Genomic DNA, 24,210 nt, shown 5'->3' with positions numbered 1-24,210 from the left:
TTGGTCCCAGATCTGGTGCATTCTCTCCACCACAGTGTCAACACCTGGGCAGGCAGAAGGCTCCACCTGCCCTGAAGAAAATCGAGGATGAAACCCAAAGTTACAAAAAAAAGGTGACATCAAAGTGGCAGAACTAGCTCTATTATTTAAAGCAAATTCGGCCAAGGGCAAAAATGAAACCCAATCATCCTGATCAGCGGAAATAAAACATCTCAAATACGACTCTAAGGTCTGGTTTGTTCTCTCTGTCTGCCCATTGGTCTGAGGGTGAAAAGCAGAGAAGGACAACTGAATTCCCAGCTTGGAACAGAAAGTCCTCCAAAATCTAGACACAAACTGAACTCCTCTGTCAGATACAATGTTCTCAGGAATCCCGTGTAAGCGAACCACCTGTTGCAAAAACAGGGGCACCAACTCAGAGGAAGATGGCAACTTAGGGAGTGGTACAAGATGAACCATCTTAGAGAACCTATCACAAATCACCCAAATAACAGTCATTCTTTGAGAGACCGGCATATCAGAGATGAAGTCCATTGAAATATGGGTCCATGGCCTCCTGGGGACTGGAAAAGGCATCAATAACCCACTAGAGCGAGAACAAGATTTAGACCGGGAGCAAGTCCCACAGGACTGCACAAAATTCCTGACATCATGAGACAAGGTGGGCCACCAAAAAGAGCGACTCACCAGATCTCTAGTACCAAAAATACCTGGATGACCAGCCAATGCAGAGCAATGAACTTCAGACATCACTCTCTTCTTCCACTGGTCAGGAACATACAACTTTTCACTGGGACAACGCTCAGGTTTGTCCTCCTGGAACTCTTGCAGAGCAAGTCTCAAATCGGGCGAGATGGCAGAAAGAACTACCCCTTCTCCTAAGATGGTAGCAGGCTTGGTCACCACAGGAGAATCAGCAAAGAAACTCCTAGAGAGGGCGTCTGCCTTGACATTCTTAGTTCAGGAAGAAAAGAGACCACAAAATCAAAACGTGTAAAAAACAAGGCCCACCTAGCCTGTCTAGGGTTCAAGCGTTTAGCCGAATCTAGGTAAATCAAATTCTTGTGGTCAGTGAGGACCACAACTTGATGTTTAGCTCCCTCCAACCAATGTCTCCACTCCTCAAATGCCCATTTCATGGCCAACAGTTCCCGATTCCCCACATCATAGTTACGTTCAGATGGAGAGAACTTTCGGGAAAAGAAAGCACAGGGATTCATTTTAGATGTTACAGGATCCTTTTGGGACAAAACAGCTCCTGCACCAATCTCAGAAGCATACACCTCTACCTGGAACGGGAGTGAGACATCAGGTTGCCGCAAAACCGGGGCGGAGGTAAATCTTCGCTTCAGCTCCTGAAAGGAAGCAACAGCCTCAGGAGACCAATTCAACACACCAGCACCCTTCTTAGTCAGATCAGTCAATGGCTTGGCAATACTAGAAAATTTTGCTATAAATTTCCGATAAAAATTAGCAAAACCCAAAAACTTCTGGAGGGCCTTCAAAGAAGTGGGCTGAACCCAATCATAAATGGCCTGTACCTTGGCCGGGTCCATTTCAATAGTTGACGGAGACAAAATAAATCCCAAAAATGAAATCCTCTGTACTCCAAAAAGGCATTTCGATCCTTTGACATACAGGGAATTCTGCCTCAAGATCCGGAACACAGTCCGAATATGTTCCACATGAGAATCCCAATCCTTGGAGAAGATCAAAATATCATCCAGATAGATAATCAAAAATTTAATCGACAAAGTCTCGGAAAATATCGTTCATGAAGCACTGGAAGACAGAAGGGGCATTATTGAGCCCAGAAGGCATCACCAGGTACTCAAAATGTCCCTCCGGAGTATTAAACGCCGTCTTCCATTCATCCCCCTGCTTAATGCGGATAAGATTATACGCCCCCCTGAGGTCAAGCTTGGTAAACCAGCAAGCACCTCTAACTCTAGAGAATAGATCCGAAATCAGGGGTAACGGATACTGATATTTAATAGTAATTTTATTGAGGGCACGATAATCAATACAAGGCCTTAAAGAACCATCCTTTTTGGCCACAAAAAAAAAACCCGGCACCTAAGGGTGAAGAGGATGGTCTAATATGACCCTTCAACGCCTCCTTAATATAGGACCGCATAGCCTCGTGCTCGGGTACAGATAAATTGAAGAGCCGACCCTTGGGAAATTTACACTCCGGGCTTAATTCAATTGCACAGTCATAACTCCTATGAGGAGGCAAGGACACAGACTCATTCTCACTAAATACATCATAAAAGTCCGCCAAATAGTCAGGAACATCATGCGACTGAGGAGAGGTGGAAAAAACTGGAGCCTCACTAAAGGCACACCGACAACCCCAACTCACCACAGACACAGATTTCCAATCCAAAACTGGATTATGAATTTGCAACCAGGGAAACCCCAGAACAACGGCATCATGCAGACCATGTAATACCAAAAATCTGCAATTTTCTTGATGGTCTGGGGCGACCCGCATGACCACCTGGGTCCAAAACTGAGGTTTATTTTTAGCCAAAGGAGTAGCATCAATCCCCCTCAAAGGGATAGGCGTCTGCAGAGGTGTCATCAGAAATCCACAACGTTTAGCAAAATCCAAGTCCATTAGGTTTAGCGCTGCTCCCGAATCCACAAAAGCCTTGGCGGAAAACGTGGACAGGGAGCAGATCAGAGTAAGGCTAAGTTCACACGTACCGGAACTCTCGCGGAAGTTACCGCGAGAATTCCGGAATTCCAGTCCGCGGGAAAATCGCATTTTAAATTCCCGCGATTTTCCCACGGAAAAACTAGCATTTTTCAAGCGTAATTAGCTTGCAAAATGCTAGCGTTCTCCAAGCGATCTGTAGCATCGCTTGGAGAACTGATTGACAGGTTGGTCACACTCGTCAAACACAGTGTTTGACAAGTGTGACCAACTTTTTTACTACTGAGGCCGCCTATGCGGCATCAGTAGTAAAAGATAGAATGTAAAAAAAAAATAAAAAATACTGTTATTCTTACCTTCCGACGTCCCACGCAGGCGTTCCCAGTAATCCTTTGCGAAAATGCCCGCGATGACGTCCGTTCTCGCGGGATCGCGAAATCTCGCGGTAATTCGCGATGACCGCGAGACTTCGGGATCCCGCGAGATCGGACGCCATCGCAGGCATTTTCGCAAAGGACTACTGGGAACGAGAGCGTGGAGAGAGGCGGGAAGGCTGCGGGGGACGCCGGAAGGTGAGAATAACAATATTTTTTATTTTATAATTCTATTTTTTACAGGGAGCCCGGAGGACAGTCTCCTCTCCTCCGGACCGTGGGTACCATCCGCAATTGTTCTGCTTACTTTCCGCATGGTATGCACAGCCACATGTGGGAAGGAAGCGGAACAATGCATTCCTGAGTGCGGGATCGCCGCGATTCCGCAAATTAATGAGCATGCTGCGGTTTTTACAGCGAAGCGATTCCGCCGCGGTAAAAACCGCAGCATTAGCACAGCATTGTGGAATCCCATAGGAATGCATGGGATGCTTATTTTTCGCGTTTTCGCGGCAAAATCGCGCGGTTAAAACTGCTACGGAAACGCGAAAAAAACGCCACGTGTGAACTCAGCCTAATTGCCAGAAGAAACTTAGGTTGAACACCACCAACAGAAAACGTGTGTGCAAAGCGTTTCTCTCGTTTAGGACAAACAGAAATAATATGCGAGGCATCTCCACAGAAAAAACACAGCTTATTACGCCTTCTGAACTCCTGACGTTGCGCCCTAGACAAAACTATCACATTGCATAGGTTCAGACGTCTGTTCAACCGGTGGCAACACCTCTTGTGCAATCCTGCGTTCACGTAAACGCCGATCAACCTGAATGGCTAATGACATAGAATCGTCCAGACCAGAGGGAACAGGAAATCCCACCATAGTATCTTTTACGGCTTCTGACAAACCCTTCCGAAAGAGAGCAGCCAAGGCATTATCATTCCAGGTAGTAAGGACCGCCCACTTTCGGAACTTTTGACAGTACAACTCTGCAGAATCTCGACCCTGGTTCAATGCCAACAGGGCCTTTTCAGCCTGATCAATAGCATTAGGTTCATCATACAACCCCAAAGCTTGAAAGAATGCGTTCACATTAGTCAGAATAGGATCATCTGGTTTCAAAGAAAACGCCCAATCCTGGGGATCGCCACGCAGCAAAGATGACAATTTTAACCTGCTGCGCGGAGCTCCCTGACGAGTTAGGCTTCAAGGCAAAAAATAATTTACAATTATTTTTGAAACTCAAAAATTTAGATCGATCCCCAAAAAATACATCGGGTGTAGGGATCTTTGGTTCAACAGCATGCGAACGAGCAAGGTAGGCAGAAATTCCCCGCACTTCCGCAGTGAGCTGCTCCACACGATCAGACAATTGCTTTATCTCCATTGAGAGAGAAAAAAAAAAATTCCCCCTACGGCCTCAGAGATATAGAGGAAAGAATATACACACACCTTTTTTTTTTTTTTTTTTTTTTAACACAATACTTTCCTGCTATTGAGTACCCTAGGATCTGCGGTATGGCGGGTGATTCTGTTATGATTGAGTCACCGTAGGAGGCAAAAACAAAATGCTAGCTAAGTCCAGAAAACCAGAGAAGTTGGCAGCTATCGGATTGCAGACCCCTGAACCTATCAACACAACTAGCAGTAGCCGTGGGGGGTTCCTACGATGCCCTAGACCCCTCGATCACAGCCGGAGAATTAAATAGGCCTAAAGAAAGAAAGGGGAAATCTAAACTGCCCCAGAGCAGACCCCAAAGCAATAGGCAGCCCCCAACATATAATGACGGTGAAGCAAGATGAAAATACTAACACAGACAGAAAGATAGACTGAGCAAAGACGGGGCCCAAGCTAACAAGACAGAAAAGGACAGGAAGGCTGCTGTCTGCAATCCGTGAAAAACCCTATGAAAATAAGAGCCAACAGACTGACAGTGAAAAAGGCCCTGAAGACGCTAGGCTTCAAAAAAGCTATGTCAGTACTCAGGAATATTCTGAAGACAGAGCAACCGGCACAAGGAGATTCAGCTCATCCCAGCAGGGAATGGCAGAATCCAGAAAAGCAAGGAAAACAAACACAAAACATAAATGCAAACAGGCAAAGCAGAAACTTAGCTTTAGGGAAGCAGGAATCAGACTGGTGTCCTAAGTCCACAGAGAAATCACCCGCAGGGCAGGAGGGCGTCGGCAGCCTTATATCCAGTCAGTGACCCCACTCAGCCAGTCATCCTCATTAGACTCAGGTGCCTGATAATCAGGCTCATCACCCTCCTCCACAGGCCCGGATTGGCAATATAACCAACCGGGCATTTTCCCGCTGGGCCGCTGTCACGTGGGCCGCAGCGCCCGATCATCTGGCCGCTTGCCAGCTGCTGCGGCCACTGTTGCTCCTGCCGCCGGCCCTCTGCGGGCACGGCGGTGATAGATTCAAGTTCCTCCCGCACTGCAGGGAGATAAGCCACCACGCCCCCCCCCCACCATCGTCGCTTTAGCATGAGACCCCCTCCCCCCGCAGCCACTCACAGCGTCGCACTCGCTTGCCTGCTCGCTCTGTTCGCAGGACCTGTGATGAGGTCACAGGAGGGGAGGAGTCAGGGGTCACATGATCAGGAGCCTTTGTCCAGACCCCCGATCATGTCACCCCTGACTCCGCCCCTCCTGTGACCTCATCACAGGTCCTGTGCGCTCAGCCTTGCCTCTACCGTCTGCAAGACTCTGCTTTGCTGTTGTCATGGTGCTGGTTGAGGTATGTGTGGGGTCAGGATTTACAGTGTGGATGTAGCAGAGCCGCGCGTGTACGAGGTGTACGGAGCGGAGCCGCGCGTGTACGAGGTGTACGGAGCGGAGCCGCGCGTGTACGAGGTGTACGGAGCGGAGCCGCGCGTGTACGAGGTGTACGGAGCGGAGCCGCGCGTGTACGAGGTGTACGGAGCGGAGCCGCGCGTGTACGAGGTGTACGGAGCGGAGCCGCGCGTGCACGAGGTGTACGGAGCGGAGCCGCGCGTGTACGAGGTGTACGGAGCGGAGCCGCGCGTGCACGAGGTGTACGGAGCGGAGCCGCGCGTGCACGAGGTGTACGGAGCGGAGCCGCGCATGCACGAGGTGGACGGAGAGGAGCCGCGCGTGCACGAGGTGGACGGAGAGGAGCCGCGCGTGCACGAGGTGGACGGAGAGGAGCCACGCGTGCACGGAGTGGAGCCATATGTGTACGGGATGTACGGAGCGAAGCCAAGTGTGTACAAAGCATTAAAAGCGGGCTTTTCCCACGGACACAGGAGTACACGGCGGAGCCCCGAGGAGCATTTTAAAACACACACATGACGTTCCACCTGAAGTGATATGCTGGAAGCTGACAGGAAATGAGATAATTTCTTGAGGAGATTGTGACAGAACCAGGAATGCTTCAGATCCATCACCGTGTCCTCCTCCGACAGCGCAGACAGCAGGATCGCCTTGGAATCGGGGATGCCGGCCATGTGAGCGGATCATGATATGTCCTGCACCGGGAGGCTCAGGTGGGCACTACAATGGGAGCCGGGCTGCTATAGTATCTTTGTAGAATCTTTCTTTCTCTGTTCTTTCATTCTCTCTCTGATCTTTCTTTTTTCTCTCTCTGTTCTTTCTTCCCCTCTCTTTCTTTTTCTTTCCTCTCTTTCTTTTCTTTACTTCTTTCTCTCTCTCTGTTCTTTCTCTGTCTCTCTGTTCTTTCCCCCCTTTCTTTCTCGCTCTGTTTTCTTTTTTCTCTCTCTCTCTGTTTTCTCTCTTCCTTAGTGCCAGTCAGTGTGCCCATAATGCCAGCCACTGTGACCTCAGTACCAGTCAGTGTGATCAGCAGTGCTAAATGGGTGCGATTAGGTGTGGACATGGGTGTGACTAGTTGTGAAATGGGTGTGGTTGGGCGTGGCGTGACTGCGCGCGCCGCAGTCTTTGTCCATCCTTCCCTTCTTCAAAAGTTGGGAGGTATGATAGGGGCGGCTATGACCAGGGGGTCTGGTTGCCCAATAGAGAGCAGTTCTGCCAGGAATTCTGTAATCATGCATACAAAAGGGGACAGAGATTTGGGAGGAGTACTGTACCTAAAAGCAATAAATAGGACTGAGCTGAAATACTGGGCACAGCTGTGACTACATGTTATATAGTCGTGTTAATCTCCTCTCACTTCTTGTAAAATACAACTGTACAAAGATATTATATAGTCACCATGTGACTAGTGGGCCTCTGTAACTTCAAATGCCAGGGCTGAATTTTAGTCCCAGTCCGGCCCTGCTCCTCCACCAGAATAGGGAGTTCCCCAGACCTCAGTAAAGAAGGGAAAAATGAACTCACAACAGAGGACACAAGGAAAGACAGCAGAGAAGGAACCACAGACAAGGAGACTGACAGACAGAGGTAAGACTGAGTTCAGACAGAGACACAGGGACAAAGACACAAGAACCAGGATATTCTGCCTCCTGGCAGGCGGACAGAGAAGTACTAGGCAAGGTACCAAGACACAGGAATACGCAATAAGAGCCTTCAGAAAAGGCAAGACATAGGACAGGACCTGGCTAGCTCAGCAGCAAGGAGCTAACTGATTTTAGACATAGCACAGGCAATGTTTCAGTGGGTTTGGCGGAACTAAATAGTCAAGGGCTCTAGGTGATTGGTCAGGGACAGATTAAACAGCTGCACCCTGACTGCATAAGAACCAGAGAGTTCTGGTGCCGCCCCCCTATACACACATAGCCAGGAAACATACAGCAGAGCAGAGGCACAGATCACAGGACTGGCAACAGACAGAATTCACAGCATGACCCGGAGCAGTGAGTAAGTTGATGTGCGGGGGATGGGAGGCCATGCAGTGATGCCAGCAGGGTTGTTACAGCGGATCAGGTTGTATGCCCCTCGTAGAACTAGTTTTGTAAAGATTCGGGCCCCTCGCAACCTGTCTAAGAGTTCAGAGATCAACGGAAGTGCGGAGAGATCCGCAGGCACTTCAGTGGAAGCCACCTGAAGACTGTCCTTCAGACACTTTCCCTCACAATTTTTGCTCCAGGCCAGTATTTTCCCTGATGCCCACTCAATATGAGGAGAGTGGCAACGGAGCCAGGGAAGACCAAGTAGCACCTGGTCAATACAGTCTGGCAAAATGAGCAGGGATAAGATCTCTCGATGGGACGGAGTGATAGAAAGCCCGAGTGCGGAAGGCAGACCTGGTAGGGCGATGAAGTGGGCCATTTTGGAAAATCGGTCCACGACCACCAATATCACCGTACAACCAGAAGAGGGAGGCAAATCGGTGACGAAATCCATAGCAATATGAGTCCATGGGTTGGCTGGTACTGGTAACGGATGAAGGAGTCCCGAGGGAGGATGTCGAGGGACCTTGTTCCGGGCGTGGGAAGGACAGGAAGCGATGAAATCTTGGACATCCTTGCGGAGCGCAAGGCCACCAGTAATGGCGGGAGACAAGCGAGAGAGTTTTTCTAACTCCAGCATGTCCAGAAAATTTTGAAGAGTGGCTCCAACGTAGAACCTTTAGTCTATCTCCACTGCGAACAAAGGTTCTACCGAATGGTGGAGAAACCAGGCTTAGTGGGGCCACGGTAAGGATCTTGGCGGGGGTCGATGAGATGGACTGGACCCTCCTCCTTATCGACAGATAGGAATGATCGTGAGAGGGCATCTGCCTTGACGTTCTTATCCCCGAGTCTGAAGTGGAGTTCGAAGTCAAAGCGTTCGAAAAACAGTGACCATCTGGCCTGCCGTGGGTTGAGCCTTTGGGCGGACTGAAGGTAAGCCAAATTTTTGTGATCCGTAAAAATGATCAATGGGTGGAGAGCACCCTCGAGAAGATGGCGCCATTCTTCAAGAGCCATTTTTATGGCCAAGAGTTCTCTATCTCCAACGGCATAATTACGTTCGGGAGCGGAGAAAGCCTTAGAAAAGAATCTGCAAGTGAGAGTGCGGCCAGAGGAGGATTTCTGCAAAAGAACTGCTCCGGCTTCTACAGAGGATGCGTCGACCTCAAGGATGAAGGGTCTGCTGGCATACCGGGGACTTAGCGAACTCTTGCTTCAGGATCTCAAAGGCAGCCTCTGCTTCAGCGGGCCAATGATTAGAGTCGGCTCCTTTGCGGACAAGAGCCGAGATGGGTTTTGTCAAAGAAGAAAAATGAGGAATAAATTGCCGGTAATAATTGGCAAAACCCAAAAACCGCTGAATTGCCTTAACGCATTGGGAACGTGGCCAATTGAGAACTGCTGAGACTTTCTCAGGATCCATCTCTAACCCCGAGTTTGAGACGATGTAGCCAAGAAAAGGCAATGACGTTTGCTCAAAGAGGCATTTCTCCAACTTGGCAAAAAGGTGGTTCTCTCTGAGACGCTGAAGGACTTGGCGAACGTCTCGGCGATGTGTGGCCAGATCTGGGGAGAAGACTAAGATGTCGTCCAGGTAGACTACGACACGGGAGTGGAGAAGATCTCGAAAGACATCATTAACGCGTTCCTGGAATACTGCAGGTGCGTTGCAGAGCCCAAAGGGCATAACCAAATACTCGTAGTGCCCATCTCGCGTGTTAAACGCAGTCTTCCACTCGTCCCCAGAGCGTATACGAACCAGATTAAAGGCCCCTCGTAAGTCAAGCTTAGTAAACACACGTGCTCCCCTCAGGCGATCAAAAAGCTCGGAGATGAGTGGTAGTGGATATTTATTCTTCACCGTGATACGATTCAGGCCACGATAATCGATGCACGGGCGCAGGGATCCATCTTTCTTTTTTACGAAAAAGAAGCCTGCTCCTGCAGGGCACGAAGACTTCCGAATGAAGCCTCTGGCCAGGTTGTCTTGGATGTATTCAGACATGGCTTGTGTCTCTGCCGAGGAGAGATGATAAATCCTTCCATGAGGCGGAGTGGTGCCAGGAACGAGCTCAATGGGGCAGTCGTAGGGACGGTGCGGCGGTAGAGTCTCAGCCTCTTTCTTGTCAAAAACATCCAAAAAGTTATAGTACGCCACCAGTAATCCACAGGGAACAAGGGAAGGGAGAGGGGTACCTACGGGATGCACTGACAGCAGACACCGAGCCCGACAAGACTCCCCCCCAGCGCAAAACATTGCCACTATGCCAATCTAAGGTGGGCTCGTGAAGACGCAGCCAGAGAAGACCAAGCAGGATTGGATGGGAAATACCTGATAAAACGTAATTCTCTCCTTGTGTAGGATCCCAACTTGTAACTCTACCTCATGAGTGACAAGAGTAACTGTCTCTAGCAGCGGTCGACCATCTATGGAGGTGAGAACTTTGGGATTCTGCAAAGCCCTCACGGGAATAGAAAGTTTGTTAACCTCCTCTAGCCTAATAAAATTCCCGGCGGCACCCGAGTCCACATAGGCCAGTAGAGAAGCCCGCTTCCCACCAACATGCAAGAGGACAGACAAAGTGAGGGGAAGAGAGGTATCACATACACCGAGGACTCTCTTACCTGGCCTAGGCGGAGGAGTTTTCCGGACGATCTGGACAAGTTCGGAGGAGATGGGAACTGCTACCGCAGTAGAAACATTGACCGTGGAGACTCCTCTCCCTACGACGCTGATCAGAGAGCTTCAGGCGGTCCACCTGCATAGGTTCGGGTGCCGAAGGTGAAGGGAGGCTCCTAGGTCGGGGACTGGGTGGTCTACGAATAGAAGAAAATGGACGAGAGACCCTTCTCTCCCTGGCCCGTTCTTGAAACCGGAGATCAATCCGAGTGGCTAAGGAGATCAAATCCTCCAGAGCAGTTGGAGTGTCACGACCAGCGAGCTCATCCTTTATGCGACTCGAGAGGCCTCGCCAGAAGGCGCCCACCAAGGCCTCGTTATTCCAACCTAAGTCGGAAGACAGGGTCCTAAACTGTATGGCGTACTGGCCCACAGTCAGAGAACCTTGGCACAGGTTGAACAAAGCCTCAGTGGTGGAAGCTAAATGACCTGGTTCGTCAAAAACCCGACTAAAAGTGTCTAGAAAAACAGATAGCTGGGTAACTATCGGGTCATCTCGCTCCCAGAGAGGATTGACCCAAGCCAACGCGTCCCCCTCCAGATGGGAAATGATGAAGGCCACCTTGGCTCGGTCTGTGGGATATTGCTGGGACAGCAGCTCAAAATGCAGGCGGCACTGATTTATAAATCCCTGGCACAATTTGGCGTCCCCGCCATAACGGGGTGGTTTGGCCAACCGTGGAGGAGGATGGGAAGCCGCAGCAGGAGGAGCAGAGGCGGCCGAGTGCAAGGAAAGCAACCGACCATCCACCGAAGCCATGTAGCTGAGGATATGGCACTGGGTGTCACGCTACTGAGCCAATTCCTGTTGTAGGCCAGCCAACTGGGCGGCGTTACCAGGGTCAGAGGACTGGAGAGCGGAAAGACGCGAGTCCATGGTTTTCATAAAGGACATCATGCGCGTCTGGTTCTCCCGAAGGAAAACTAACTCTTTTTGGGCAGCCGTGGCTCCAGCGGGGTCCATGGCCTGACTATCTGTTACGGTTCGCTATTGCAAAAGAGGAAAACAAAAGGCTACCCGAGAGTGGACCCTCTGGGTCACGGTTCCAGAGCCCCCGAGTGCGAGCACCCAGGTGAGGACCACCCCCTATACAGGGAGTGTTAGGGACAGAGCCCCAGGGGATAGAACCGCGACAGCCGGAACCAAAGGGACGACTGGGGCAATAGACTAGAAGGAGGCACTGACATATCCGCACAGGAGGACACCAGAGAACACAGAGACTTAAGCTGAGCACAGGACCGGAGAGCCAGGGGCGTCCGGGACGGGAGGCTGCAAAAGAGAGGAAGCACAAAGATACACTAGGCAGGAGGGTATGCAATAACAAGGGAGGTAACAGGGATGGACGAGAAGCGGCAGGAGCAGGACAGAGACGGAGGGAGAAGCACGGAGGCACTAACAGGCAGAGACAGCGCAGGCAGAGAGCCCCAGAGACACAGAGCGCAGCGCTGACAGAGGCAAGGGTGAAGGGGCCTGGAAACACAGAGCACGCCGCACGAGACAGCGCTACCGCGTTTGATAGACAGGCGTCTTACCTGTCCAGACGCCGGACATATGTAGTGGTGGGAGCCACCATGTTGGAGGCGGGGCCAGCGCGTCACTCTACCCAGGAGGCTGCGCACCTGGAGTCACGCAGTGTGCAGGTGCCCGACGAGAAGGGAGCCGGAGGTCGGGAGCGGGGACGCGCCGAGAAGCAGGAGCGCGCGAAGGGGTGCGCGCAGCGCGGTAAGTGGGGGTTGGAGCCGTTACAGCAAACATCATCACCCAAGGCCTTCGAAGGCTGAGTGAGACACCTATGTGTGTCTGAGTATTCAAAATGCTTTGTGTCCAGTTACCATGTTCCATGGAATTTTCCTCTTGGGGGAGAGATCTCCCTGCTGCAATCTTCTCTGCAAATTTTAGTTTCTTTACTTCTTAGCTCAGACCTGCTGTTGACCCTTTTTCTGCTGTAAGCATAACAAATTCTTCTCCGGAGCTATTCATACTACAAAAGCTGCTGCCACAGGCTGGCCTTCAAAGAAGACCATGATTCGTACCATACACTGCATCATTAATGTATTACCTCACATAGAACGAGGGCTGAAATGATTTCAGGTTCAAGTCTCCTATGGGGACTAAAAAAATAAGGTGTGAAATAAAAAAAAAAAAGGATAAAAATCTAAAAAAAAAAAAATAAAAAAAAAAAATTATATATATATATATATATATATATATATATATATATATATATTAAAAGCCATCCAATATTTTTTTTTAACCCCTTAATCCCCAAGGGTGGTTTGCACGTTCATGACCAGGCCGATTTTTACAATTCTGACCACTGACCCTTTATGAGGTAATAACTCTGAAACGCTTCCATGGATCCCAGTGATTCTGACATTGTTTTCTTGTGACATATTGTACTTCATGTTAGTGGTAAAATTTAATTGATATAACTTGCGTTTGTGAAAAAAAAATGGAAATTTGGCGAAATTTTGAAAAATGTCGCAATTTTCCAACTTTGAATTTTTATGCCCTTAAATCACAGAGATACGGCACACAAAAAACTTAGTAAGTAACATTTCCCACAGGTTTACTTTACATCAGCACAATTTTGGAGCAACATTTTTTTTTGTTAGGAAGTTATAAGGGTTAAAAGTTGACCAGCGATTTCTCATTTTTGCAACACCATTTTTACGGACCACATCACATTTGAAGCCACTTTGAGGGGTCTATATGATAGAAAATACCCAAAAGTGACACCATTCTAAAAACTGCACCCCTTAAGGTGCGCAAAACCACATTCAAGAAGTTTATTACCGCTTCAGGTGCGTCACAGGAATTTTTTGAATATTTAAAAAAAATGAACATTTAACTTTTTTTCACAAAAAAAAATACTTCAGGTTCAATTTATTTTTATTTTACCAAGGGTAACAGGAGAAATTGGACTGCAAAAGTTATTTGTCCTGAGTACGCTGATACCTGATATGTGGGGGGGAACCACTGTTTCGGCGCATGGCAGAGCTCAGAAGGGAAGGAGCGCCGTTTGACTTTTTCAATGCAAAAATGGCTGGCATTCAGATCGGACGCCATGTCACGTTTGGAGAGCCCCTGATGTGCCTAAACAGTGGAAACCCCCCACAAGTGACCCCATTTTGGAAACTAGACCCCCCAAGGAACTTATCTAGATATATGGTGAGAACTTTGAACCCACAAGGGCTTCACAGAAGTTTATAACGTACAGCGGTACAATTAAAAAAATCATATTTTTTCCAAAAAAAGGTTTTTCCACCCCCAATTTTTATTTTTCCAAGGGTAATAGGACCCTAAAAGTTATTGTGCAATTTGTCCTGAGTACGCTGATACCCCACATGTGGGGGTAAACCACTATTTGGGTGCATGGCAGAGCTCAGAAGGGAAGCAGCGCCATTTGAAGTTTTTGGCTGGAATTGAGATCAGACACCATGTCGCGTTTGGAAAGCCTCTGATGTACCAAAACAGTAGAAACCCCCCACAAATGACACCATTTTGGAAACTAGATCCCCCAAGGAACTTATCTAGATGTGTGGTGAGCACTTTGAACCTCCCAGTGCTTCACAGAAGTTTATAACGCCTGGGCGTGAAAATAAAAAAATTGTATTTTTTCCACAAACATGTTCTTTTAGTCACCAATTTTTTTATTTTCCCAAGGGTACCATGAGAAAATGGACCCCAAAAGTTGTTGTCCAATTTGTCCTGAGTACGCTGATACCCCATATGTGGGAGAAAACTACTGTATGGGCACACGTCGGAGCTTGGAAGGGAAGAAGTGACGTTGTGAATGCAGACTTTGATGGAATGGTCTGCGAGTGTCATGTTGCTTTTGGAGAGCCCCTGATGTACCTAAACTATTGAAACTCCCCACAAGTGACCCCATTTTGGACACTAGACCCCCCACGGAACTCATCTAGTTGTGTGGTGAGCACTTTGAACCCCCAAGTGCTTCACAGAAGTTTTAACGCCCAGGTGTGAAAATAAAAAAAATCATTTTTTTTTCCACAAAAATGATATTTTTGCCCCCAATTTTTTATTTCCCTAAGGGCAACAGGAGAAATAGGACCCCAAAAGTTGTTTTGCAATTTGTCCTGAGTAGGCTGATACCCCATATGTGGGGGTAAAACACTGTTTGGGCGCATGGCAGAGCTTGGAAGGGAAGGAGCACCATTTTACTTTTTCAACTCAGAATTGGCTGGAATTGAGATCAGACACCATGTTGCATTTTGAGAGCCCCTGATGTGACCAAACAGTGGAAACCCCCCAATTCTAACTCCAACCCTAACCCCAACACACCCCTAACCCTAGCCCTAACACTAACCCTAATGGGAAAATGGAAATAAATACTTTTTTTTATTTTATTATTTTTCCCTAACTAAGGGGGTGATAACGGGGGGTTTGATTTACTATTTATGGCGGTTTTATATTTGGCAGCTGTCACACGCTAAAAGATGCTTTTTATTGTAAAAATAGTTTTTTGCATCACCACATATTGAGAGCTATAATCTTTCCATATTTTGACCCACCGAGTAATGTGAGATCTTATTTTTTGCGGAACGAGTTGACGTTTTTAGTGGTACCATTTTCGGGCACGTGACATTTTTTGATCGCTTTTTATTCCGATGTTTGGGACGCAGAATTTACAAAAACCAGCGTTTCATGAATTTCTTTTGGGGGGTGCGTTTACACCGTTCCGCGTGCGGTAAAATTGATAAAGCGGTTTTATTCTTCGGGTCAGTACGATTACAGCGATACCTCATTTATGTCGTTTTTTTATGTTTTGACGCTTTTATGCAATGAAAACAATTTTATATAAAAAATAATTATTTTTGCATCGCTTTATTCTGCGAGCTATAAATTTTTTCTCTGATGACGCTGTGTGGCGGCTCGTTTATTGCGGGACAAGATGACATTTTCAGCGGTACCATGGATATTTATATGCGTCTTTTTGATTGCGCAATATTGCACTTTTTGTTCGGCGGTATGATAATAAATCATTATTTTTTGCTTCGTTTTTTATTTTTATTTTTTAAGTGGTTCGCTAAAGGGGTTAACTAATGGGAGTTTTACAGGGCGGGTCGTTACGGACGCGGCGATACCAAATGTGTACTTTTATCGTTTTTTTTTAATTTGCAAAAAATGAATTTATTAGGGAATAATTTTTTTTTTTTTAATAATTTATTTAGCGATTTTTTTAAAATTATTTTTACACTTTTTTTTAACTTTATTACATTGTCTCAGGTGGGACATCACTGTCCTGTGACAGATCGCTGATCTCTCACATCACAGATCACTGTATCAGATCAGCAATCTGTCACAGGCACCGAGCAAGGCTTCCTCGTGCCTGCGCTTTGCAGGCACTGAGGAAGCCAGCTCTCTGCAGGCCCCCGAAAGTCCCCGTCGCCATGTTGGATCCGGGGACCTGCAGGGAAAGAGACCCCCTGCTGTGGGCTCAGGGAAGGGAGGGAGCCCCCTCCCTGCCGATCAGGGCCGGACTGGGACTAAAATTCAGCCCTGGCACTTGAAGTTACACAGGCCCACTAGTCACATGGTGACTATATAATATCTTTGTACACTTGTAGGTTACAAGCAGTGAGAGGAGATTAGCACGACTATATAACATGTAGTCACAGCTGTGCCCAGTATTTCAGCTCAGTCCTATTTATTACTTTTAGTTGCAGTACTCCTCTCAAAGCTCTGTCCCCTTTTGTATGCACGATTACAGAATTCCTGTCAGAACTGCTATCCATTGGACCAGACCCCCTGGTCATAGCCGCCCCTATCATACCTCCCAAGTTTTGAGGAAGGGCAAGAGGGATAAAGACTGCGGCGCGCTCAGCGCGCCGCTGCAAATTTTAGGCCACGCCCGGCCACACCCATTCCGCAACTAGTCACACCCATGTCCACACCTAATCGCACCCATTTAGCACTGCTGATCACACTGACTGGTACTGAGGGCACAGTGGCTGGCATTATGGGCACACTGACTGGCACTAAGGAAGGGAGAAAACAGAGAGAGAGAAAAAAGAGAAAGAAAGAAAGAGGGGAAGAAAGAAAGAACAGAGAGAGACAGAAAGAATAGAGAGAGAAAGAAAGAGGGGAAATAAAGAACAGAGAGAGAGACAGAGAAAGAATAGAGAGAAAGAAAGAGGGGAAAGAAAGAACAGAGAGAGACAGAGAAAGAATAGAGAGAGAAAGAAGTAAAGAAAAGGAAGAACAGAAAGAAAGAAAGAAAGAAAGAAAGAAAGAAAGAGAGGAAAGAAAAAGAAAGAAATAGGGGAAAGAACAGAGAGAGAGAGAGAAAGAAAAAAGAAAGATTAGAGAGAGAAAGAAAGAACAGAGAGAGAGAGAAAGAAAATGAGGGAAAGACAGAACAGAGAATGAGAAAGAAAAAAAAAAAAAAAAAAAAAAAAAAAAAAAAGAGAGAAAGAAATAAAGATTCTATAAAGATACTATAGCAGCCCGGCTCCCATTGTAGTGCCCACCTGAGCCTCCCGGTGCAGGACATATCATGATGCGCTCACATGGCCGGCATCCCCGATTTCAAGGCGATCCTGCTGTCTGCGCTGTCGGAGGAGGACACGTGATGGATCTGAAGCATTCCTGGTTCTGTTACAATCTCCTCAAGAAATTATCTCATTTCCGGTCAGCTTCCAGCACATCACTTCAGGTGGAACGTCATGTGTGTGTTTTAAAATGCTCCTCGGGGCTCCGCCGTGTACTCCTGTGTCCGAGGGAAAAGCCCGCTTTGTATGCTTCGTACACACTTGGCTCCGCTCCGTACACATATGGCTCCGCTCCGTATACCCCAAACACACGCGGCTCCATACACCTCGTACACACGGCTCCACTCCGTACATCTCGCACACGCGGCTCTGTTCCGTACACCTCGTACACATGCGGCTCCGCTCCATACACCTCGTACACGCGGCTCTGCTCCATACACCTCATACACACGCGGCTCCGCTCTGTACACCTCGTGCACACACGGCTCCGCTCCGTACACCTCGTACACGCGGCTCTGTTCCGTACACCTCGTACACACGCGGCTCCGCTCCATACACCTCGTACACACGGCTCCGCTCCGTACACCTCATACACATGCGGCTCCGCTCCGTACACCTCATACACGCGGCTCTGTTCCGTACACCTCGTACACACACGGCTCCGCTCCATACACCTCGTACACACACGGCTCCGCTCCATACACCTCATACAAACACGGCTCCGCTCCATACACCCCATACACATACAGCCCTGCTACATCTACCCTGTAAACCCCTCCTGACCCCACACATACTTATCTCATCCAGCACCATGACTACAGCCAACAGCACAGCAGAGTCTTGCAGACACCAAGAGGCAAGGCTGAGCGCACAGGACCTGTGATGAGGTCACAGGAGGGGCGGAGTCAGGGGTCACATGATCAGTGGTCTGGACAAATGCTCCTGATCAGGTGACCCCCTGACTCCTCCCCTCCTGTGACCTCTTCACAGGTCCTGCGAACAGAGAAGGCAAGCGACGCTGTGAGTGGCTGCGGGGGCGGGGGGTCTCATGCTACGGCGAGGATGGGGTGCGTGGGGGAGGCGTGGTGGCTTATCTCCCTGCAGTGCGGGAGGAACTTGGAAACTATGACCGCCATGCCCACAGAGGGCCTGCGGCAGGAGCCACAGTGGCCGCAGCAGCTGGCAAGTGGCCAGATGATCAGGCGCTGCCGCCCGCGGCCCACATGACAGCGGCCCAACGGGAAAATGCCCGGTTGGTTATATTGCCAATCCGGGCCTGCTGCCGATGCTTCCCTTTAACCCCCGGTACACTGTGATCGTGTTTGATCGCGGTGTGCAAGGGGTTAACGTGTCGGGGCGGTCCATGACCGCCCCTGACACTTTGTGCCGGGTGTCAGCTGTGATAATTAGCTGACACCCGGTCGCGATCAGCGGCGCTCACCACGTGAGTGCCGCTGATAGCTGTGACGTACTCTCCCGTCCCTGGGAATTAAGTCCCAGGACACATGGACGGGATAGTACGTCACATGGCAGTAAGGGGTTAAAGTTGCACGAACCAATTTTTTTCAAAATTACATTTTTTTTAAGGCACTAAAATAAACGTAAAAAAATACACGTTTGGTGTTGCCATAACTGTACGGACCGGGAGAATAACATTTCCAGGTCATTTTAGCACAAAATGAACCTCAGAATAAAAAATTCCAAAAATATCAATGGCGGAAATTGCATTTTTTCCCCATTTCTCCGCACTCGGAAGCGTTTCAGTACATTGTACGGTGAAATGAACGGCGCCGTTCAAAAAAATACAAATCGTCTAGCAATGAAGAGTAAAAGCGAAAACTGCCTGAGGGTTAGAACGATCTATTACTGGGATATTCCCAGGGGCAATTACAAGAACAACCGTTCACCCTGCCAAGCAGTCCCAGGCTGGAGGCCTGTGCTGTACTCGCTGTCTGCATGCACAGGTCACCTCCCTTCTACACCCAGCTCAGCTTGTGAACTTCAAAACACATTTTTCTAAATACACTCTCCCCCTAAAATCGTCTACAATGGCATCTTCTCAGTAGGGAAATCAACGCAAGTGGAATATTTCACCTTTAAAAATAGGGGGGGGGGGGGTGGATCGAAACAGGGGGCAATGACCACACAAGTGTGTCGCGACCTCCTACCCCCGTAAGCGTATAGCTGTGGTACCGGCTGCGTATCAAAACAAATACAATAGGGATTTCCTACTTTCAAAAATAGGGGTGATTGATAGAGGGGTGTAAGACTGGAATAAGTGCTACAGTCCACCCCCATCGTATGGCGGTGGTATCTTCTCTGTAGGGAAAAACAACAGCATCACCGGGAGGAGCGGCCGAGTGTTGCAGGGCACTGCCAACCGCCTGTGGCTGGGAATGCGGGAGGTGCACTTCCAGGACTACCTGAAGGAAGGAGTCGGGCACGGGGAGAGTCCGTCGTCTTGCCGGAGTTCTGCCCGCCGCTCTCAGGTCTGTCTGTAGTGGCCTGCTGGCACTTGTAGTTCTGCTGGGGGCGCGGGCGTGTGTCGTGGTGAGAGCAGTGTGCGCCATATGGCTGCGCAGAGGAATGTGGAGCTGTCGCCCATGGCAACCAATCAAGCAGCTTTTATTTTTTCAAGCTGCCTGTGTAAATGAGAAGTGGAATCTGATTGGTTGTGGTGAGTGCATCGTCCTGTCAAGAGCCAAAGACGCAGAGGAGGTGAGACAGGGCTGGACCAGCGCCGCCAGTGTGAACAGGGGCCTGTGCTGTGTCTGGCTCACATTTCTCCTCTGTGCAGTCTTTGGGCATGTTCACATGTGCACTGCGCGCTCTGCCTGTATACTCTATATGTAGACTAAAGTGTGCAATCGTGCCCATACTTTGTCAGGTTCACTTCTCCCTTTTTTTTTCTGTTTCTTTTAAGTTCCCACCATAAGTTCTTGACTCTGTGTATTTTCACTGCGCCCCAGAAAAGCCTGCACCGTCTCCCAGTCCCAGCAAAGTGGATGGGATTTATAGAGATCTCGTGGCCCCACAACTTTTTCTCCTATCTTTCGCTGTGTAATCTGACCTGCGGCGCTCGTGTCACATCCACGGCTTGTCAGTTTGTCTAGCCGGTATGTGTGGAGCTTTACCTGCAGATTTTGTAGATAGCCTAATGCCGTTCTATGTTCCCACAATGAGTTTTTGGTGAGGTGTTGTTTTTTTTTACAATGTGTTTTTAAAAAGGAAAAAAAAAGTGCAAGAAACATTCGTTTTTTTCCCCATAGAGTTGCATTACTGGCGGATCTTGACGGATGGTAATCCGTTGGATCCGTTTTTGTGAGTAACTGCCAATTTTTTTCAGCCGCCGACATGCCCGGACGGACCTTGCAACGTTTTTTTTTTGTTGTTGGATCTGCATTTTCCATTGCGCATGCCCGGAGAAAGGAAGTCGGGGAGAAATTTAACCCTGAAATCCCTTCTGGCGGACGAAAAAAAATCTCTCTCTCTCTCTCTCTCTCTCTTTTCTTTTTTTTCTCTGTTCTTTCTTTCTGTCACGCCTCCTCTCCTGTCACGCCTCCTGTCCTGTGGATCTCCTCTGCCTGCTCGCCGCGTTCACGAGCATCGTGCGCCCGCCGCCTGCTGTGTACCCGCCAATCAACTCTGCAGCGCCACGGTGATTAACCCCCTTGCCTCCAGGCTCCAGCTAGCTATATATTGATCGGGGGAGCTGTATGCGCGAGAGGGGAGCTGTACATTTGGGGGAGGAGTTGTATTCCCATGGGGGGGAAAGCTGCCTGTATACCCTTGTAGGGGCAAGAGCTGTATACCCTTGCGTGGGGGGGGGGGGAGCTGTACTCCGGAGATAATACAATAGAGAGCATATTGTTATACAGTAGTTAGCAACAATTGCTGCCGGTGAAAACTTTCCCTTTCTGCATTTTTATTATTCCTTGGCTGTCTTAACATTGGGTTGAATAAAAAAAAGTGAGTAACTCTTTCTGTCTATAATTGGACTGCTTTGAGTTATCCTGGACTGTATCTCTATTGTAGTACTGTAAATCTGAATGTGGCAGAACAAGAGGATAAGATTAGATTGTACATCTGAGTGCTACAGTTCGCGCTCTACTGTTATGGCTAAAATGTTAATGATATGGGGGCCCCCACCAGATTTTCTGCCCAGGGGCCCCCACCAACCTTAATCCGGCCCTGGGTAGTACTCCTTGCTCCCCTCAGACACCGGCTCCGGTTTGCTCGTCTCCAGCAGAGTCTTCTTCTTACCGGCGGAGCTTTACGTTCCCTTTTTCTTCTTGGGCGGCATCTTGCTTCTCCTGATGTCACAGAGTGTAGCGTCCTGTTACCTAGCAACCAAAGACCTGTCCGCCGGAGAGCACAGCAAAACCACGCCTACTATGACTCATGCGAGTGGGCGTGTCTACTCAGCTGGGCGGGGTTTCAGGCACACGTTGCCAGGCTGTCAGCGGAGACAGGCGTGCTCCCCGTCACCATTATATCTGCTCAGTGGTGACGCCACTCGTCTACCGTTATATCTGCTAAGTGGTGATGTCACCCATCTGTCACCCCAGTTATATCTGCTCAGTGGTGACGTCACCCATCTGTCACCCCCATGATGTCTGCTCAGTGGTGACGTCACACCATCTGTCATCGTTATATCTGCTCAGTGGGGACATCACCCATCTCTCACCATTATATCTGCTCAGTGGTGACGTCACCCCATCTGTCACCCCTGTTATATCTGCTCAGTGGTGACATCACCCATCTGTCACCCCCATGATGTCTGCTCAGTGGTGACGTCACACCATCGGTCATCGTTATATCTGCTCAGTGGGGACATCACCCATCTCTCACCATTATATCTGCTCAGTGGTGAGTGTGGAGAAAGGGGATTAGTGGATGCTCTCATCCGCTGGCCCGGCTGTCTTTAGCAAGACTGCAAGGACCAGGGCTCATACCACTGAACGCCGGCTCTATCTCCTTGTGGGCAGAACACTACACAGACAACACACTTGGTCGAAATTTGGGTCCATTCCTCCTGACAAAACTGGGGTAACTGATCCAGGTTTGTAGGCCGCCTTGCTCACACCAGCCTTTTCAGCTTTGCCCATAAATTTTAAATAGGATTGAGATAAGGGCTTTTTGATGTTCGCTCCAAAACATTGACTTTGTTATCCTTAAGCCATTTTGTTACCATTTTGGCAGTATGCTTTGGGTCATTGTCCATTTGGAAGACCCATTTCCGCCCAAGCTTTAACTTCCTGGCTGATGTCGCTTCAGTATTGCCACATAATCTTTTCTTATGATGTCATCTATTTTGTGAAGTGCACCAGTCCCTCCTGCAGCAAAACAACCCCACAACATAATGCGGCCACCCCCGTGTCTCACAGTTGGGATGGTGTTCTTTGTCTTCTAAGCTTCTCCCTTTTTCCTCCAAACAATGATGGTCATTATGCCCAAAAAGGTCCACTTTAGTTTCATCAGACCACAGGACATGTCTGCAAAAATTAAGATCTTTGTTCCTGTGTGCATTTGCAAACATTAGTCTGGCTTTTTTATGTTTCTTTTGGAGTAATGGCTTCTTTCTGGCAGAGTCGCCTTCATTCCATGTTGATACAGTACTCTTTTCACTGTGGATATTGACACAATCTTACATGCTTCCGCCATCATCTTCACAAGGTCTTTTGCTTTTCTCCTTGGGTTGATATGCACATGTCAGACCAAAGCACGTTCATCTCTGGGACACAGAACCCATCTCCTTCCTGAGCGGTATGATGGCTGGACATTCCCATCTTGTTTGTACTTGCATATAATTATTTATACAGATGAACAAGGCACCTTCAGGGTACGTCCACACGTTGCGGAATGTGCTGCGGATTCATCCGCGCAGATTTTGCAAAACCGCAGATAAATCCGCAGGTCAAAAGACCTGTGGTTTATCTGCGGATTGGCCTGCGGTTTTGCCCTGCGGTTTTTCATCTCCACAATGGAGGAGATGGCAAACCACAGCGGAAACTGCAAAAAGGATTGACATGCAATTCTTTCTGTGGATTTGAAACCGCAGCACAATCCGCGCGGAAAATTCCGCAGCATGTGTACAGCGGTTTTTTATTCCCATAGGGAATAATGGTACTGTACACCGCAGCAGAAACTGCTGCGGATCGGCAGGGCCAAATCCGCTGCGATCTGCAGCAGAATCCGCAGCGTGTGCACACACCCTCAGGTATCTTAAAATTTGCACCCAGGGATGAACCAGACTTGTGCAAGTCCACAATACTCTTCCTAGTATCTTGGATGATTTCTTGAGACTTTCCCATGATGCTAAACAAAGATGCATTGGGTTTCAGGTGTGCATTAAAATACATTCACACGTCGGGGCGTGGCCTGACTGGCAATGGTGCTGGCTGCATAACTTCTGAGCTGCTCTAAATCGGCTCAAATAGATTCATTCCTCCTCTCCTGGCTGGGGTTGTGAGTTTTACCTGCGTGCCTCCCAGGAACAAGATGACCAGAGGGAAAGCTGCTAAGCGTCCTTCTCCAGCCAAACTTACAGACTTCTTCCCCAGAGATGGCAGCATGGTGAAGGGGAAGATTGCAGCTTCCCCTGCCTCCACTTCTTCCCGCTCCTCCAGAAGAGCCTCAGTGGTGAACTCTGACTCGGCACCGGACCAGTCAGACATCCCGCTGACAAAGAAAACAATGCAGAGCCTGCTGGTCTCACTGAGAGCTTCTTTACAGGAGGATCTGAGAGGTATGCTGGCGGGGATCCGGAAGGACATAACGGCTATAGGGGACAGAACGGATCATTTAGAATCTAAAATGGCGGAGCTCACCGAGTCTCATAACGACCTTATAGACGCCCATTCTACTCTAGAAGATCACGTTAGTGGCCTTCAAGCTAAAGTTACAGATTTGGAGGATCAGTCACGCCGTAATGTAAGGATTCGTGGAATCCCCGAGTCGGTACCAAATGGGGAGTTGTCAGAGTTTTTACAAGGTCTGTTATCTGAGGTGCTCCCTGAGGCTGAATCGGCCAGTCTCATGGTGGATCGGGTCCACAGAGTGCCTAAGCCTAGATCGCTCGGAGCTGACATCCCACGTGATACCCTGGCCCGGTTACATTTCTTTAAGACTAAAGAAGC

General features: G+C 48.7%; 1 protein-coding gene across 1 annotated transcript in view; it reads right to left on the bottom strand.

Annotated features, from left to right (window-relative positions):
• Window positions 1-23,847, bottom strand: part of LOC141046741 (uncharacterized) — a 39,026-nt gene extending 15,179 nt beyond the window's left edge. The window contains exons 1-2 of the mRNA XM_073541384.1: window positions 23,551-23,847; window positions 19,495-19,693 (exon numbers count right to left, since the gene is read on the bottom strand). Coding sequence (XP_073397485.1) covers window positions 19,495-19,693; window positions 23,551-23,847 — 496 coding nt within the window. The remainder of the gene's footprint in view (window positions 1-19,494; window positions 19,694-23,550) is intronic.
• Between the last annotated feature and the right edge of the window lie 363 nt (window positions 23,848-24,210).

This window comes from Dendrobates tinctorius, unplaced genomic scaffold, assembly GCF_039654945.1.
Source record: "Dendrobates tinctorius isolate UK_male_01 unplaced genomic scaffold, ASM3965494v1 ptg000120l, whole genome shotgun sequence".
NCBI classification, from domain to species: Eukaryota; Metazoa; Chordata; class Amphibia; order Anura; family Dendrobatidae; genus Dendrobates; species Dendrobates tinctorius.
Note: the sequence above shows the minus strand (reverse complement) of the source record. Positions and strands in the feature narration are given on the sequence as shown.